The sequence below is a fragment of the Argiope bruennichi genome, chromosome X1, assembly GCF_947563725.1.
Source record: "Argiope bruennichi chromosome X1, qqArgBrue1.1, whole genome shotgun sequence".
In the NCBI taxonomy this organism is placed as follows: Eukaryota; Metazoa; Arthropoda; class Arachnida; order Araneae; family Araneidae; genus Argiope; species Argiope bruennichi.
This window is the reverse complement of record NC_079162.1, coordinates 43,233,133-43,251,336: the sequence shown is the minus strand read 5'-3', so window position 1 is coordinate 43,251,336 and position 18,204 is coordinate 43,233,133. Positions and strand designations below refer to the sequence as shown.

Below are 18,204 nucleotides of genomic sequence, written 5' to 3'. Positions count from 1 at the left end.
AAATTATGCCTGTGTCAGATTTATGAATGCTATTCATGAAACGTTCTGAGCAGTTTTAGGAATAATATTCGTAAAAATGAATGACTGTTATCGGTGAATAGTTTTACAGTTTGCGTAAATTTAATAAATGGTTTTCAATGGTTTAATGAATTTATCGTAATTAGTATGAATAATTGTACTAACTCATTATTTGAAATTTCAGATACAAGTGCTTTTCTAATTAGCCTTTGGAAGTTAAAATATTTCTTCTCCCCGGTAAAGTTTGAATTAATACATTTGATCCAAATTTAGTAATTTTAAGTGGGGCTTGAAGATACACATTCAATATTTAACAATAAAATGATTTTAAATACATAATTTTATCATTTTTATGAATTTCTGGAAGAATCCTATATTCTCATTTGATCTGTTATGCAAAATATCGAAATTTTACTGTAGGAACAATAAATACGGAAGAATTTTTATATAATCGTAAGTTATTTGTCCGGTTAATATTGAAATTCATAAGTGGTATTAAATTTTTATCATTTTAGTAGATTTATTCATAGTACTACAATTTCATGCACAGATTCAATTTGTTAGTTAATTGCACTTAATTATGACACTTGTTACATTGACTTATGTTTCAGTTTGTATAAGCTATCAATTCTTAACACAATGGTAAATTTAGGAAATATATACAAATTGCCTGCTTACCACAAATATGGCTGTTAAAGAAAACGACCTCATTAATTTCTTACTTTTGGCAATTTTTAATGATGGGAAGATGTTCATTTAGCATTTGCATAGCTTTCGTCAAATCAAACTGTTTTCAGCGTTACAGTTGCCTAACGATACGAAGATATTTCTGTACATGTTTCGTGGCCGAGAAGTTGTACAAATATTAGGAAGAAAACACAATTCTTTCTTCATAAGGAAGTTATAAGTATCGGTGCATCTTTACATATATATATATAAATGACTTGACAAGTTTTATAGGTACAATGCTATGAGGCATCATTATGACTGAATAAATTTAGTAGCATGTGAATTATTAAAACACAATGAGTAACTATCTATCGTGCGGCGTTAGTTCTAAGAGCCTTAATTATCTTTTAACATTAGAAAATTTTATCGTATTCGACGACAGATAGACCTTCGAATATTATTGTTTTAGAAGAAAAAAAGAGGAGATTGGCCATCTGAGTATTTTCGTTAAGTTTAAAATGTGTTAGAGAAAGTTAATTTCTTCATCAAGCATCAATTTGTGCTCGTCGAAAGGAATTTGTATATTTACATTTTTTTTTTATGAGAACACTTGCTCGCGCCAATCGTTATGTTTTATAAAATATTAGTGCACTTAAAAATAACTAACAGTATTGTGTCAAAGTTATAAAAATAGTACTTAAGCAGAAATGCTTATCAAAGTTATAAAAGTAGTTATACTTGATTAAAGATTCAGTAAGCAAAGCCAGTAAAAAATACGAACAAACATGCTTCAATAGAAAATTAAGTAAAAATTAAATTAAAAAAAGCAATTGCAAGCAAAACAAAAATATTTAGTGTTACATTGTCTTCTAATACCAGCATCTGCCCTCGAAAAAAAAAAAAAATGAATGATTTTTATCAGCATATTTTTTTACAAAATACTTACTTTGTGGTAAAGATTTCTAAATTCAACAGTCTAGATGTTAAAACACAATTTAAATTACTAGAAAAAATAAAACCATTGATATTTTGTAAAATTGTGCAAGCGACGCTGTAATAAATACGAAAAAAAAAGGGGGGAAAAAAGAACAAAAAGAAAAACATTAGAGAGAGACAATTAGAACGGTATGAAAATCTTTAAAATTCTATTAAAAATAGTAGTTCCTATTTCCGCCGCTGAGTTGGGATTTTTCAAATTAGGCCACGAAAGAATTACTTACCCATCGTTAAGAACATTCTTCCTTCTTTTCCCCTTTTTAATATAAAAGGACATAATGTCATATACCAATAATTAATAGTTTATTTCGAAAAAATTTTTTTATTTAAATTGTTTCTTTAAAAATATATACCATAGCTACATACCAAAGGCATTTTTGTCTAGTAACCGGGCAGTTATAATTACTTTGATCAGGATTTAAGAAACTATGGAGAACAAAATCAATAACTACTCTGCCCAAAGGGTGTCATTTTTTTTAATATGTTGTAAATAATGTATAATGATTTACAAAGTAATTAAGTTTTTTTTAATTAAAAACGTTTCGATAAAAAACTGAATGCCGTGATTACATAATTTAACCATGTTTCTATCAGTAACTTAATATCAAAACAGTTGTGAACACTAAAATGTTCGGAAAACATCTTGCAGCCTATAGTGCGTTAGATATTCAATCACGGTTAAAATTTTGTCAAAAAATAAATAATAACGTCTCTGTGAATTTTTTAAAAATAATTATTAGACATTCAATCAATTTTCTGTTGTCATTATATCTTATAATACATAGAAAAAATGGTGAAGACACGATACTAACATAGACTAAGGTACAGAACACATAATTTATCTAGGACATGAGATGGAGGTTGAATTTAATGTTCATATGTATGTATGTATGTGTGTGTGTGTGTTTTAATTGTTTTGCATACATACAAGATTTTTGAAAGAAAAAAATTACGAAAGACATTTTTCAATGAAAATGGAGTTGTGAGAATTAAAGAGCTCCACTAACCCACTCATCCCTACAAATCCACAATGGGGAATTTTATAACTTCCTGTTCTAGTGTTAGACTTCCTGTTTAAGAAGCGGGATTGAAGATAGAGGCAGTTGTCTTCATGATTAAATTAACGGCTTTAAACTAAAAAGTCTAATTGTATGTCGTCTTATTAAGCCGTACTAATTTCAATTTTCTTTTAAATTTGAAGTTAAGAAAATTATGTGCTGTGTACATATCAAACCAATTTTTAGCGAGCTGGTTTTTAATCTTTCAGCACAGTGCCAGTTGCACCGAAATTCTACCCCCTCCCCCATCTTGATTACTTTTATCCCCCTTCATGATTTAGAATTATTGATAATACAAAGAAAACGGTGGGGATAAAGATAAAAACCAGCTTGTACATTTTTTACTATGTAATTTTCAATCCCTCAAAGTAAAAAATGAAAATCCAACTTAAAATATATTTAGCGAAACCTAACAAAATATATGTTGTAAAATAATGATTTTAAGTAAATAGATATAATGAGAAGACGATATTGTGCAATGATCCCTTATAATCTAGACCCTTGGAGATTCACTAGTTGAATGGAAATGTTGTGTTCCTAAGAAGCAAATAAGTCCATCTCAACAAAGGGGTTTAGTTACAATATTGCAAATTTATGTTACACAAACCTTTTATAAAATATTAACATTACGATTGATTTTGAATTTTATATATAAGTTTACATGGTTGGAATATTGATGCAATGTTTGAAACAGGAAAATGTCAAATGTACTACGTTTTCCAAATTGTTCATATCCTTTTTTATAGATAAAATTGGACAAAATACTTTCATACTATGAAGTAATTTCGAAATAAATAAAAAATAATTAAGGCTATCACAGACAGGGATAATTTTTTATAAGTAAACTCGAATGTTTGATTGGCAGAAACCAACACTGCAACACAAAGTAACACCTCCAATAAAGGTAAAAATAACACAAAGCATTTTAAACATTTTGTTATATGTAAAATAGATGAAATGCTCACAATATTTTTCTTATTCTATGAAAGAGGAAAACCTTTGCACTATCATAAACACGAAACTTTCTCGGTCTCCCATAAAATGACTCGGTGACAGTATCTCAAAAATTTCGTAGAATTAAGCTTGTCAAATTAAAAAGTTTCTATGTGTCCGCCAATCGGAATTTTCAGGGAGATAATGCTGCTAAATATTTGTTTTCAATTATTATTTTGACTTAAGTTGCCAAAAAATATCTGACGGTAGTATACATTAGTGGTAACATAACTGATAAAAGCAGAATAGTGAAAGCTGAACTCGTAACAAATTTTATTCAAATTTTATTTTATTGACATAAGAATATTCAATTACTCCATTCAAATACTGAAAGCAGACTTAATATTTCATATATATTATTTAAAACATGTGCTCATCGCCACATCTATATTCATGTGCATTAAGAACTAAATTTTATGAATATATATATATATATATATATATATCATTAGACTTGGAAGAGAAAGTCTTTTGTATCCCATCCCATAACATAACATTATTTTTGTAGCCTGGAAATGCAGGAATATTTTTCTGTAAAACTAATGTGCAACTTCTTCAAGTGTATGATTATTTTGACTGTAAGAAAATGAATGATGTTTTAGTGTATATGGGGTTTCAACTTTATATGTATGTATAAGAATTAAGTAAGAAAGTAACTGTACTTTTTACTACTAATGTAGGAAATGTACAGAAAAGGTGCAAAATATTTCTCTTTTTACCATAGAACTATTAATAATTGTTTCGCTGTATTATAATTCTTTAAATTTACGATTCCATAAAATTTCATTTCTTATTCTGTAAATTTCATCATTTCATATTTTTGTAAAAATTGGAAATTGTTTTAAAGTAAAGGTGCACCTGAAAACTTAATGAAAATGTGTGCAGGAACAGCTATTTTTTCACTCAATAAAAAAAAAAAAAAAAATTGGTGTATAGATTATTGAGATTTTAAAATTTTATATTTATGATGTAATTTCTTGAAATAATTAGAAATTTAAGAAATTACATCATGTTCATTTTGATTAATTATTTCATAAATGAATCTTCAATAAAAATAAAACATTCATCTCCCCTACAGTTCTGTGAAATGTGTTTAAAAGTAATTCCCTTTAATAAAAAACTTTTAAATATTTTGTTAAATTATCCAAAAATACTGTTTAAAATTTAATTAAAAATAGAATTTTCCCGTTGACAGATATAAAACTTCTAATATTGACACTTGAATTATTCCAAAAATTTGTTTGTCAGGTTTTTAGAATATTTTATGTGGTATTTTTTTCATGTTAAATCACAGTTCACAGTATTACAAAATGAAAAAATCAGCATATCTTTGATATCTTATTAAGAGCATCTTTTTGTCTTTCTACCTTTGATTATTTATCGTTTAAGAATTGAAGAGATCTTTAGCTTAAAGATCTCATTTAGGGTTATTAGGCTCTTTCCTTCCCAGCTATGGGACTAGATTAGAGTTTAGTTTTCAGTATCAGTGAATCATATGTTTGAGACCATTTCTATCAAAATCCACTGAACATGTGGATATTGTGCATACCAGATCAGTTGTCTTGAGTCTCTTATTGATGTGGTGTGAAAGTTAATCAAGTGCGACACTGTGTCAATATTACCTGTGTCAATTGAGTCGTCTCAATAACTATCATATCTGGAATGTCTCCAATAGCTACCAAATGAAACTCTATCAGTCCAGCATCGAGAGTTTGTTAATGTTTATCATCTCAGTATGGATGTGACTTTCTGTAAAATTATACATCACTTTTAGGTGTTTTCTTTTTGTAGAATTTTTGAGTTGTGTTGAATTGTACATCTTAAATAATTTTTTCAACTTGAATTAAACTAAATGTTAATACTAAAATGCCAATTTGTAATATGTATGTGTTTATAATTTTTATCTTGGTGTTTAATAACTGAATAATTTTTTTATTGCTCTTGGTATTGGAGATTTTCAAAAACCATTCTAGATAATTGCTAACCAATGTACCGAATGCAGTTTATTGTTGAATAATTTCGAAACATACTTCCTAATGTGAATTTGTTTGTAAAACCTATTTAGAAAACTATTTGTTATGACACAATTTTGAAATATATTGTGTATATTTATAAAATATTATGAAATGACTTCATTGATGTAGACAAATAAAATGTAATTCTCTGATATTTTCTAAATGTTTGCATGGTTTCAGTTTTTTTTTTTTACTTTTAAATAAATAAATTTTAATAGATTTTCTGTTACATTAACAAATATATATTTTGATTTTTCAGTACAGTGCAATCGATACCAGTCCTTTGAGCAATTATGTTATGCACCCTTTTTGGAATCAAGTCGTTAAAGTAAACAACTTTTAATCTTTTATTTTCTTGACTTAAATATTTCATATATATTTCAATTGATTAACATTCTTAGATGGTATCAGCTTCACCAATGTTTTTTGTCAGAACATTGTCAATGTCAAAGAACAGTCTTTACTAAAATAATGTTTTTTCAATAATATTACACCTTAAAATTATTAATCTTTCACATCCATTTGCCATTTCATGTTCAAAGTCATTTTTGTAATTTCATTTATAAAGTACATACAAACACACATAGGGAATATTATTTTATGAAACACATTGTTTAGAAGTGTGTGTGTATATATTGTATGTAAAGTTTTGAGAATCAAACTCTATTTAGCACTGGTATTATTGTCAATGGTAGGTATTCCAGTGATTTCAAAATAATGTTGTGTTGTTATTCTGAATCTGGCATTATATTTGTATGATTAATACTAGTTTTCAAAATATAGTGAAAATTAAATTTCTAAAATGTGTGCAGCACTCAAATTACTCAACATTCTCTCGTATCTATATCACTAATAAAATTAAATCAATGCAATAAATAAAATTAATCGTACAGTAATCAATATATAAATTAGTACAGTGACCATATGAAATCTGTGTTAGATGTAAGTTAAAGAATAAAATTTAAAACAATGTTAATGGATGAAATAATAAATTTCAATAAATCAAAATGTCAATATTAATGATAGCATTATTCTCGATTACTAAAGATTATTACTAAAATTGTATTGGTATGTTAAAATTTATGATGCTACATTAAATGAAGTAAGATGAATAGTAAATAAGTTGGTTCAGTTAGTTCATGAAAAAGCACTTCATATATGAATTACTTTTATATGCAATAGTAGTTTCATATTATGGTATCCAGCAATAATATACCATCATATGTGTGTCGTACTTGTCTTAATATCTTTTTTACCCTCATTTCTTTGATATCCGAGTAATGGCTCTCTTCTTTTTAATTGCTTTTATTAGCATCCTATTTTTTAAAACTTTTTAAGCAGGTTTTGCACTCTTTATACTTTTCTGCTTTGTCATTATCTAAAAGATCTTTAATAATTAAGATGAAATATGACCAGATAGAATATAGTTTTCAGTCTTAGATGCTGAAAATTTTGTAATCTTGGATGGCCCTCTAATTCGTAAATTCATTAAAAATACCCACTTGCAGCTTTTTATTGTTCTGTCCAGAACATGTTTTGCAAATGAAGACAATCAAAATCTTTATAAAATGCCCTGAAGAATTGCTTCATTAGGTTAGATTTTATATATGGTAGAGGAATTACTTTTATCAATTAGTGGTTCCTTGATAATATTCATTGTAATTGCAGTTCAGCATATCTCTAAAAGGCCATTTCACTTTTTTTTTTCGGTCATGTCCATACACCTCACTATGTCACACACACACACGCACACACAAAAATGAAAAGGGTACTTCATATACAGACATTAAATGTCCCAGTAAGAAGTTGAGCAGCTTTAGATCAGCATAAATAGACCAATAATGTTCTTGCTTGAAAAACTTTTGCAAGATCATGTTGATATTTTTTTTTAAACTTTCCAGAAGAAGCAGTTGAATTCACTATAAAAAAAAAAGTTTTCTTCATGATTTATTGCCACGTAGAAAATGTTGATAGTATTATTGGAATGTATAAACTGTTTGTTAATAAAGTGTGGAATAATTTTCTCCTCCTTGGTTCTGTAAGCTGTTATTTTAAAGTAAAACTAGACAGTTTTCTTCATTTCTTTATTTTAGATGCTAAAAATTCAGAATTTTGGTCTGGCAAACCAAGTTCTTATTTGAAATCATTAATTTGTAATATCTCTATTGCAGTATTAAATATATATAAAAAATAAGAAGAAGAATAAAATTTAAATCAGCAGCATATATTACTGGCTGGTGATGTAATGGAAATGTTGAGAATATGTATTTCAAAAATTTACAGCCAGTTCTATGAAGTAATATTTTTGAAATCAGCAGCTTCCAGAGACATCAATGCCATTAAATCTTCATTGGTTTATGAGGTGCTATTATCGAGCTGTATAATATTTGCTTTAACTGCATCATAAATTTATGCAATCAAAAATGCCTTTTCATATTTATTTATGTCACAGAATTTCAAGCTTAAATTGTTTGCTTAGTAATAATTATTCGTATTTTAAATATCATTTTGATTTTGTGTTATTAAAATTATTTCATTCAAACTAATTTTCTACTATACCTTAGATTAATAAAGATTTTTTTCTTTTTTCAGTTGGTGCCAAAATGGCTTGCTCCAAATATATTAACATTCACGGGATTTCTTCTAACTTCAGTTAATGCCATTCTGCTTGCAATATATGACTATAATTTCAGCGCCTCCAGTGATTTAGATCAGACGACACCCCCGGTCCCAAGATGGGTTTGGTTAGTTTGTGCTATAAACCACTTTCTTGCACATACATTAGGTAAGATTGATAAACCTGTTTGTATTGAATTATTTTTAACATGTGGTATTAGAATATATACTGCTGATTAGTATAGTTACTAAAGAATAAATTTAATCATTTCAACTGTCTTCTATCTTTCAAAACTGATTATGTTGCTATACATTTGGGAAAATGTTTGCTTAAGGGAAAGTATCATTCATAATTATCTTAAATGTGATATTATTAAAAAGGGAACCTGTTCTTCATTTTGAATACAATCATTTCAGAATAATTTTTGTATTGATGTGTGGGTTTTTAAAGTTTTCTAATGGAAAATATGTCTCTCAAAATTAATTGAATTTTGTTATGCGAGTTTAAAATATATCAGTGCATTTAAGGATTTCTTACAGTTTGCTCAAAAATGTTCTGAGCAATAACAGCACGTATATTGTAAAAAAATAAATAAATTTGAGAACAAAAGTTTACAAGTACTATTAAATTATAAAATTTTAAAAATTCCTAGATAAAGAATAAGAGTTCTATTGAGAAACTTATATATCGTTTTTGGATTACTTTCATGCTCAGTTTAACATATGGAAAACTTTGAACAATATGTTTTTTAAAACTTATTTTATCAACTTTTAACTGTATTGGAACCAGAAAAATATCATTCAAAAGTTATATGATGCTGGGACTCGTGCTTTATAGCTGCCCAGCATATCATGTTATTCATTGTTAAGAATGGACAAACTTGACAAGTCTCTACCACTTGTGTTTATAAGTAAAGTTATTTACAAAATTGAGTACAGTGCAAGGAAAGAATATGAAATTATGTGCAACAATACTGCTCCACTTATTCTATTTGACATTACAGTTTATAATGCCTGACATAATTTCTTTTTAAGGTTCCTTATATTTTTACTTATAGATTCTTGATAATACAAGGAAATCTGTAAAAAAAATTTTGTCTACTTACAGATATGTTGGATGTTTATTGAATCTAGTTAAAAAAGTATTTATTATAAAATTTCTGGTCTACATTCGAAAAGGAACCATACACTTATTTTGTCTGGTATAATAATACTTGATATTGACGTTACTAAAGTTTTTGAAAATGAGTTACAAATAAGCAGACATTTCTCACTGTTTCTTCTTTTCTTAAACCGTCGTATGGTAAATTCATGTATAGCCTGACTTTATGCACTTTTGTACCATCTTATTGAATCTGAAAATTATTAACACTTGGCACTCGAATGGTGACTCATGCTCACCATTCAAGACAGTCCATCATTTTGATGCTTTATTTATTTATTTTTCAATTTTGATTGTTAAAAATACCTAGAGAATGGCAGAAAGCTGTAAATTAACTTTGCGGGGAAATTCAACATGAAACAATTATGTGTATTTTTCAGAACAATAAACAAGCCCTTGTATTTGGTGAATGATTTTGCATTGAATTACTTTTCCAATTGCAATGGATTAATATTCCACAGTTTGCCTTCCTTTAAATTAGCGAATGATCCACAGAAGTGAGCAAACTTTATTGCATCTGCAAAGAATATTGGGCTGGCCATGCTGCTTTTATTTGAAGTTTGGATACCAATCTTCTGTTAATAAAGATGAATTTCTTCTTTGTGAATAGTTTCAGACCAAAGATAAGGATAAATTCTGTGTATGTGCATATACTTATAAATGGAGCACTACTGTGTAGAAAAAATCCAGATTATCATCAGAATAGTCAACTATAAATTATTGTGAAACTATTTACAATATTGAATTGATGTTTCACTTTTGTGACCTTTCATAACTGGTTGAATTTTATACGGAATGAAATTGAGCTTCTTTCATACTATTATGTGCAAAATTATGATATTACTGTTTTTTGTTTTACCACCTTTCACCTGGATTGGTTAATGCTGTGCTGCATAACAGCTTATGAATTTTATTTGTAGTTTCTCTGCTTTGAATATTGCCGGTGTACTATTTCACCCAGTTCTTTACCAAATGTATCTGTAAAATTTTGCATTAACTTGGTTACAGAATATCGACTAGGAACTTGTGTGTCTGGAAATCTAACTGAAAGCTAATTTTCCACTGTCCTTTGTGCATTCATAATACTTGCTGGAGGCATTTTCAATTAGAAAAATTTGGTAATCTATAAATTATTAAGTTTAATATTATAAAGTATAATAAATTAAAAGTTTACATGAAAATACTGAATCTCAAACTTCTTATATTGTTGAACACAATGAACTAGAACAAATACTCGCATCTCTGTGTATAATTTTTGATGTATTAGTGCAATCGTTAAGCATATAATTGTTACTTTTTAATTGCACCATATATATTTCTAAAAAAAAGTGGAACAAGCTTCCTGTGTTTGTTAATTTTTCTTTTAGCACTTACATATATGCGCACACTTTTACCTTCTTCAAATCATATCTTATTAGGTGAAAGGAGAAGGAATATTTTATTAAGCAGAAGAGCCTCTGTCATAAAATTTCTGAACAAAGTTCTTCACTCTTCGTGATTTTTTATTGTTTTAAGTATGTTTTCATCTTAGTAAGATCTAAGAAACATACCTAAATTAATCAGGAATGATTTTCTATATTTTTTTTCCAACTATTACTGTTACTGTTTTGTAGATGGCATCGATGGGAAGCATGCACGTCGTACAAAATCATCTGGCCCATTAGGAGAGTTAATGGATCATGGACTTGATAGTTGGGCAGCCTTATTTATGCCTACTTGTATGTATTCAGTATTTGGATGTGGCGAATATAGCTGTACTCAACTGCGTGTTTTTTTCATCCTGTGGAGTGTTCATCTATGTTTCATATTTTCACATTGGGAGAAGTATAATACTGGTGTGCTCTATCTTCCTTGGGGATATGATATTTCCCAAATGGTAATATTTTTTAAATATATTTCATGTTTGCTTTAATGTATTTTTTAATTGGAAGGAACAGGCACTGCAAGTTCTATGTTTATACTGTTTAAGTTGTTACTAAGAAATTAATATGGATAATAAAGAAAGTAAAGGAGACTGAGCTCCTTTAAATATGAATTGTGTTCTTACTAAAAATAAGGTTTTTTTTTTAGGTTTATGCTAGAAAAGTAACAACCGTTTATTCAAATTTGCTTAGAATTGCTAGATTTTGTTAGATGTTTCTCAGTGGCTGAATATTTGAGCATATGTTACTAATAGATAAATTTCAATAGCCCAATTCATTTTGATGCTTTATAATGAAATTTTAAAATATTCACACTGGTATGGAGCATAAAAATAAAAATTCTATACTTCCTCCTTCCAAATACTATTCTGAAAAACTTCACTATTACTAAACTAATATTAGATATTAACTTAGCTAAATAATAAATATTTGACTGCCCATATAACTTTAAAATTCAGGCATTTAGCCTGAATTTTATGAATGACTATGATCCATTAAAAAACTTTAAATGTTTTTTAATATTAAAAGTATAGATTAAAAGCTCTGCTATTTGTATAATGAGATTGAGATAAATTTTTCTCCACTAATTCCATATCTTCTGAAGAATTTAGTTTATCTTCTATTTTTAAAAGTTTCTTAATATTAACATATTATTTGTTATTTCCTTTCCTTTCATATTATTTGCCTGTTACTATAGATACTGATCTTTTTCTCTGTAAGCATTTGAAATCTTTTAATAAAAGCGAGCAAATACTAGTAGTGAACCAAACTCCTGTTTTTTCTTAGAAGTCATATATAAGAATAATATCTAATAACGTCTGCACATGTTTGTAGTTATTATTTTATGCCTAGAGGTTTGTACTTTATTATTTCATGTTTGGAAATGAATTTGAAACCTTTAGTTACAAATGCATTCCCAAACTCTAGGTAATGATTGTCAGATTGCCTCCCAGATTTCTGTTATGTCCTTCATAACATGAAATGATAATCAAATTAAATAAACTGAACAGAATTAATCAATACACAATATGTGAACACCATAATGCAAATTTAATGAAATGGACAATAATAATGGAAAGAATATACTGGGTAAACGAGTCGTAGTAATGCAAACAAGAGAGGTCCAAGAGCATCTATAGAGGAAACTTGTGTCCCCCGATTCCTAAGGTCATGTTAAGGGCCAAGCTTATAATTTCTGATAGTTAAATTTTATCACTCATGATTTCAAATCAGAGCTATTATAATTTATGAATACAATTTTGTAAGCTCTGTGACAAAGCAGGCGAGGCAACTGAAATTTAGTTATTTGGGCAGCCAAAATGTATTTGATTAGCTGAGATTTTTTGTTATAAATAAATTTTTAATAGGTATTCTCCAAATGTAGGCATTTTAATAATTTGATTTTCTTTTGCACCATTTTAATGTATCTCTTGCATTAATTTATTTTTCATATTTTACTAGCATTCCTGTTTTTAGAATACTTGTATTTCCATCATATTGCTTTAAGGACATACGAAATACATAAATTTTGAAAGGTGTTTTATCAAACCGTTATTTTCTCATAAAGAAGTACACAGTTATTTATGAAAGCACTACAAATGGTAAGAAGATTCATTGCCAAATGATGTACTTATCCCAATTTTGAGAGATGTATTTGAATAAAGCTTGTTTTTAAAAGTGAATTTAAGGGAAATATCCGTGAATTGGTGGAAAAATAAAATTTTCCTAGAGTAAAGTATAAAAATTTGAAGAGAAAGAAAAGTTCTTAACTAAACCTTATTCCTATTGAAAATATATTGCTTGTTTTAGAGGATCTAAGCCACACATGCTAATTCTCATTCAATAACAAGCATTATTACTATAGACAAATTTAATAAATTTCTTTTTAAATGCAAGCAGCATAGGAAATGAGTCTTCGAAATTTTTACAAGAAAAATGGAAGTCCTCATGTTGGAGAGAAATGTGTCAATTATTATAGAAGATTTGCAAAACAGCTGTGGACTAAACTTTTTTTTTTTTTCCCATTTAATGATAAAGTGTTGTTAATTCATTTTTTTTTAAATTGAAGAATTAATTTAATCCAATATTGAATGCAAAAGCAGGTCACTCATAAACTTATCTTCATACCATATTGTTATTATTATTTGTTAGCTTCATTCCTCAATTTAATTTTTAATTCTAAGCAAAAATAATGTTCATTTAGAATTTCATATAATTAATTGAATGCCACATTTCAAATACTACTTATTTTAAATCCCCTAGAAAAATTTTATTGCCATATGAGAAAGATTTTAATTGCAAATCTGTATGTTATTTGAGTTTGTTCTCCCTTCACACGTTAAGTATTTCTGAATTAAGTGCATGCTCTTATGGGTTAATGCAATTTTTTTTTTATTAGAATTTTAATTGTGTTTATCCAATTGGCCGGCTTTGTGCTTACCTAAAATTGACATCACTGATAAAAAGTAGAATTATATAAAGCTTTTTAAGTTAAATTTATTGATTAGCTTGATTGACAGATTTCTGCTATGAAATTGTTAGGAATTCCATATATTCTTTAAAAAAATTTTTCTGTATAGCTTACTCTCAAATATATATACATCTATAAAAACCTTTGACCAATGGTTGCCATCTTGACCCGTGGTTAGGAAGGCATCTCTTGATCTAATGTCTTTTAAAACTTCTTTCGTTTAAAGATTTTAAAAGCAGCTTACCTAATTTTTTTTTAAAAATTTCCTTAAATCATTAATATTTAAAAATTTATCCGATTCTAACTTTTAATATTTTTGTTATTTTGCTACAAGTATTTCCTTTTGGAAATTCATAAGTTTTATTTATCATGTGAGCCCAAGCTTACTAAAGGAAGAATTTTGTGAATCAGATAACTGTACTTTATGTGCAAATATATTTACATGTTAAAGTCTTGGTGATATTATTTAATAATTAGGCTTAAATCCCTTAATAGTACAAAAAGATAACCAAGCATTATTTTCAGTTATAATTTATTTATTTAAAGCAAAGGTACTATAACAGTAATTAAAAATAAAACTAAGTCCTATTAAATAGTTTTAAGAGTAACTGCAAGAGATAATTTTTATGAATTGCCCGAGATAATTTAATTTTATTTATTTTGAATGTAAACAATTTGTACGTGAGAAATGTGAATTGTGTGTTCTATCTACTGTGATTTTTTTTGAGAAAATTACAAATTAGAGTTCTTACATTTAATTAGCATTTTTCAAAATCTTCTTTAAAATTAAGCTGAAAAAATTTATTATTGTTAGGTATGAGTGAAATTCAAATTGTGTTAATTGGAATAACTTATTTTTATTTTTTTAACCAAAAATATTTAAATTATTTCTTTTAATGACATGCTAATGTTACCTTTCAGATTAATTCAAATTCTTTGTTACATAAGATTTTTTTTTTTTTTTTGACATTTACTATGCCGTATGTTCAGCGTAATTTGATTATTTATTTTTTCTTTATTAGAGTTGTTTTAGATTAAAAGTTGATATTGTTTTTCTTTTGTTTTATTTCAGGTATTGTTGGCAGCTTTTTTAATGACTTACTTCAAGTCCTACCATTTTTGGAAATTTACTATCCCAATTTTAAATATTGGAAGTGGAGAAGTTATTGAAATTTTGATTTATGGTAAAGTATTTATCAGTGAATGCTTGTTCTTTAGATAAAGAATTTTTGCTTTTTTATATTCCGATATATTTTATTTGGATCAGTAATATTTATTGAAGAACCTAAGATTTAAATTCTGCCATTGTATATGATTATTTTATGCACCAAACAAAGGCCTGATTGTAAGGTGATAGATACATAGCACGGGTGATTCAAAAGCGCATTAACGTTTAAAAATTTAATAATTCATGGATTAATGTAGGTAGCATGGTAAAAATGGATATGCGTGCTTGAAATGACGTGGCTTTTTATGAAACAAAAAAAAAAAGTGCAAAAACAGGCCAATAGATGGCTGATTGGACTCGTTTTCTTTGAAGTTTACCTTTTCGGGGAAGTTTCGGGATTTACCTTTTCAAACTGTAAACGTGATACGTGCAAGATACGCCGATATGTTACAGAATCGCATCATCCTTAACCTGTCTGATAAATATCGGCTGGAAGGTACGGCGCGCTCCACCCCCTGTTGCAACACGTGAACATCGGTAAGGATCGCGTTCTTAGCCGCCACTTTCATCATGCTTGGCCTCCAAGTTCTACAGATATCAATCTGCGATTATTGGTTGTGGGGTTATCTGTGGTTAAGTCACAAATCTCCCGCGATCACCCGACCATATTAGGGATGCTAAAAGATAGTGACCGGCGATAATTTCTCCCCACACTTACAGATATGCTGTACAGTGCTGTTCACAACATTATACTTCGATCAAAGGTATTACTAGTGAATAGCGATCGACATATTGAGTATTTCTTACGAAAACATAGGCTTTGTTAAAAATCAGTTGTTATTCTTAATTATTGCTTTTATTGTTTTATAAAGCGCCATCTGTTGGCAATTTTTTGCAGTTTTTGGTTTCAGTAAAGCCCTATGTCATTTCAAACATGTGCATCAATTTTTACATCTCTATCTACGGTATTCTGTAAGTTATTGAAATTTCAGATGTTAACGGACTTTTGAATCACCCAGTATTTTTTGGTAGCAAATCATTTAATAAATTAATCGCTTGGGTATATATATAAAATAATAAATTGGGTATATATATAAATCGCTTGGGTATATATATCGGATATTATATAAAAAATATTGATTACTTTTATTTCTAAATTTGAAAACCGATTCAAATAAACATGTTGCAGCACGTAATATTAAATTAAAACTACTAAATCTACTATTATTTTAACTATGTAGAAAATATTCAAATGCAGGTTGAGGTAAGAAAATTTACTTTTGAAAATCTGTTTGAAGGAAATTAATTTGAATTGCAAATTAATAAAAAATTTTTTAGTATTTCACTTTGAATATGGGGCTTCATATATTTATACTGTCTTTTTATCCTAATACTTTTTTATAAATCTAAGATTTGTGTAAGCCAAAAATGAGTTTGAAATGAAATATTTTAAAGAATACTTAGTAGAGTTTATTAGGTATAAGCCATTTAATGAAAAATTGTCTGCTTGTGAACTTAACGATGCTATTTTATTTATTAAGGAGTAGTAGGAAACGTTTTCATTTCATAAAACTTGCATATTTTAAAAGCATTTTCAGATTATTTTTTTTTAAGTAGATTGATTTTTGATGTGTGAACTTTTTTTTTTTTTTGTTTAGTGATATATCAAGTTAGATTGTATTGTGTTCTTATTATGCCAAATTTTGCTTTTTTAAGAAAATATTTACCTCATCAATCGTTTTTGTTGTCTATATGAAGTAAAGAATTAAAATTAAAGCATTACGATGGCATTTTTCTTTTAAGGCCACATTTATTACTTGATATCATTTGAAAACAAATTATCTTGTCTATGATTTTTATTAAGTATTTTGACTTAAATGTTATTCATTTTCAATTATGCAATGAAGAAAAATTTCTTATAAATGTACTTTTTCACAACTTAAAGAAAATTCTAATGTTGCATTTTTTCAAAGTTAATTAATGCATTATAATCTTTATATATTAACTGCTTTCTCGCCAGGAAGATCAGTATCAACCATACAAAAAAAAATTTATGATGCATTTCTGAGTAAAAGGTTTTAGATCTCTTAATAGAGTGTGATATTGCTCTAAATAGTTTCCAACACATACAACAGCTATTTTACGATATATCAAGAAATTATGCCTAGACTGAAATGCATGCAGGCATAAAATACTGTTTTTAATTTATATAGTAAATGTGGAGCGTTCTTAATCGTTAACTATGTTTGCAAAGTGATGGGGAGGAAAATAAAAAGGTAAAATTTGTCCAGTTAATGATGGGAACTCTACCAAAATTTTATTTTACAGTATCTTTTAGAAATAAAGAGTGGTGTGTTTTAACATGACTGCTGGTAAAGTATCTGGGGACTCATAAACTTTGAAATGAAATAAAAAATTGTGATTTTTTAAATTTTTTTTTTAATAAACGGAAAGTTCCTTTGTTAATTTTACTCTTTAAATATCTGCCTTGATTTTTGGAGTTAGGTCACAAACTGCATGTGAAATAGTTTCAATATTTGTTAGTTAATCCGTACTTCATTAGCTGTCAGTTTCTCTTGCTTCACATTCACTTTTTTTTCTATTAAAATACTCAGTTGATATTTTTAAAATGTGAATTAGTAATATCCAGCAAATGAATTTTGATGTTTGTCTATTTTCTCTTTGTAATTGAAAAAAAAAAAATGTTCAATGAACATGCAATTTAACCTTATTCAGTTGAAATGCTTTTATTTTTTCAAAATTTCTTCTGCATTATTTCTCTTTTTTTCCTTTTTTTTTTTAGCTGGAACATTTGCGATGTCACTACCTGTGAGTCTGTATAATATTTATTGGTTAGTATATACATTTCTTGAATTCATTTCATATTTATCTTAAATGTTTTTTTCATTACTTTTAAAGTAAGAATGACAAGGCATGTAAATTTATGCATCAAGATGGAGAGAGGAAGCGGCTGAGTGGAAACACTCATCCTGCTAGAAGAATGGAAAATCACAGCTGCTAGCTTCTTGAATAGTGTAATGAATACCAAATGCTTATTTCAAAACCAGCAGCCCTTTTTCTTTAAATGCTAATTACTATAATAGGTAAATTAGTGAC

At 27.7% G+C, this 18,204-nt stretch overlaps 1 protein-coding gene across 1 annotated transcript in view; it reads left to right on the top strand.

The window, feature by feature from the left end:
• Positions 1-18,204, top strand: part of LOC129958560 (ethanolaminephosphotransferase 1-like) — a 54,203-nt gene that overhangs the window by 26,533 nt on the left and 9,466 nt on the right. The window contains exons 2-6 of the mRNA XM_056071105.1: positions 6,009-6,077; positions 8,342-8,534; positions 11,141-11,403; positions 14,992-15,103; positions 17,891-17,939. Coding sequence (XP_055927080.1) covers positions 6,009-6,077; positions 8,342-8,534; positions 11,141-11,403; positions 14,992-15,103; positions 17,891-17,939 — 686 coding nt within the window. The remainder of the gene's footprint in view (positions 1-6,008; positions 6,078-8,341; positions 8,535-11,140; positions 11,404-14,991; positions 15,104-17,890; positions 17,940-18,204) is intronic.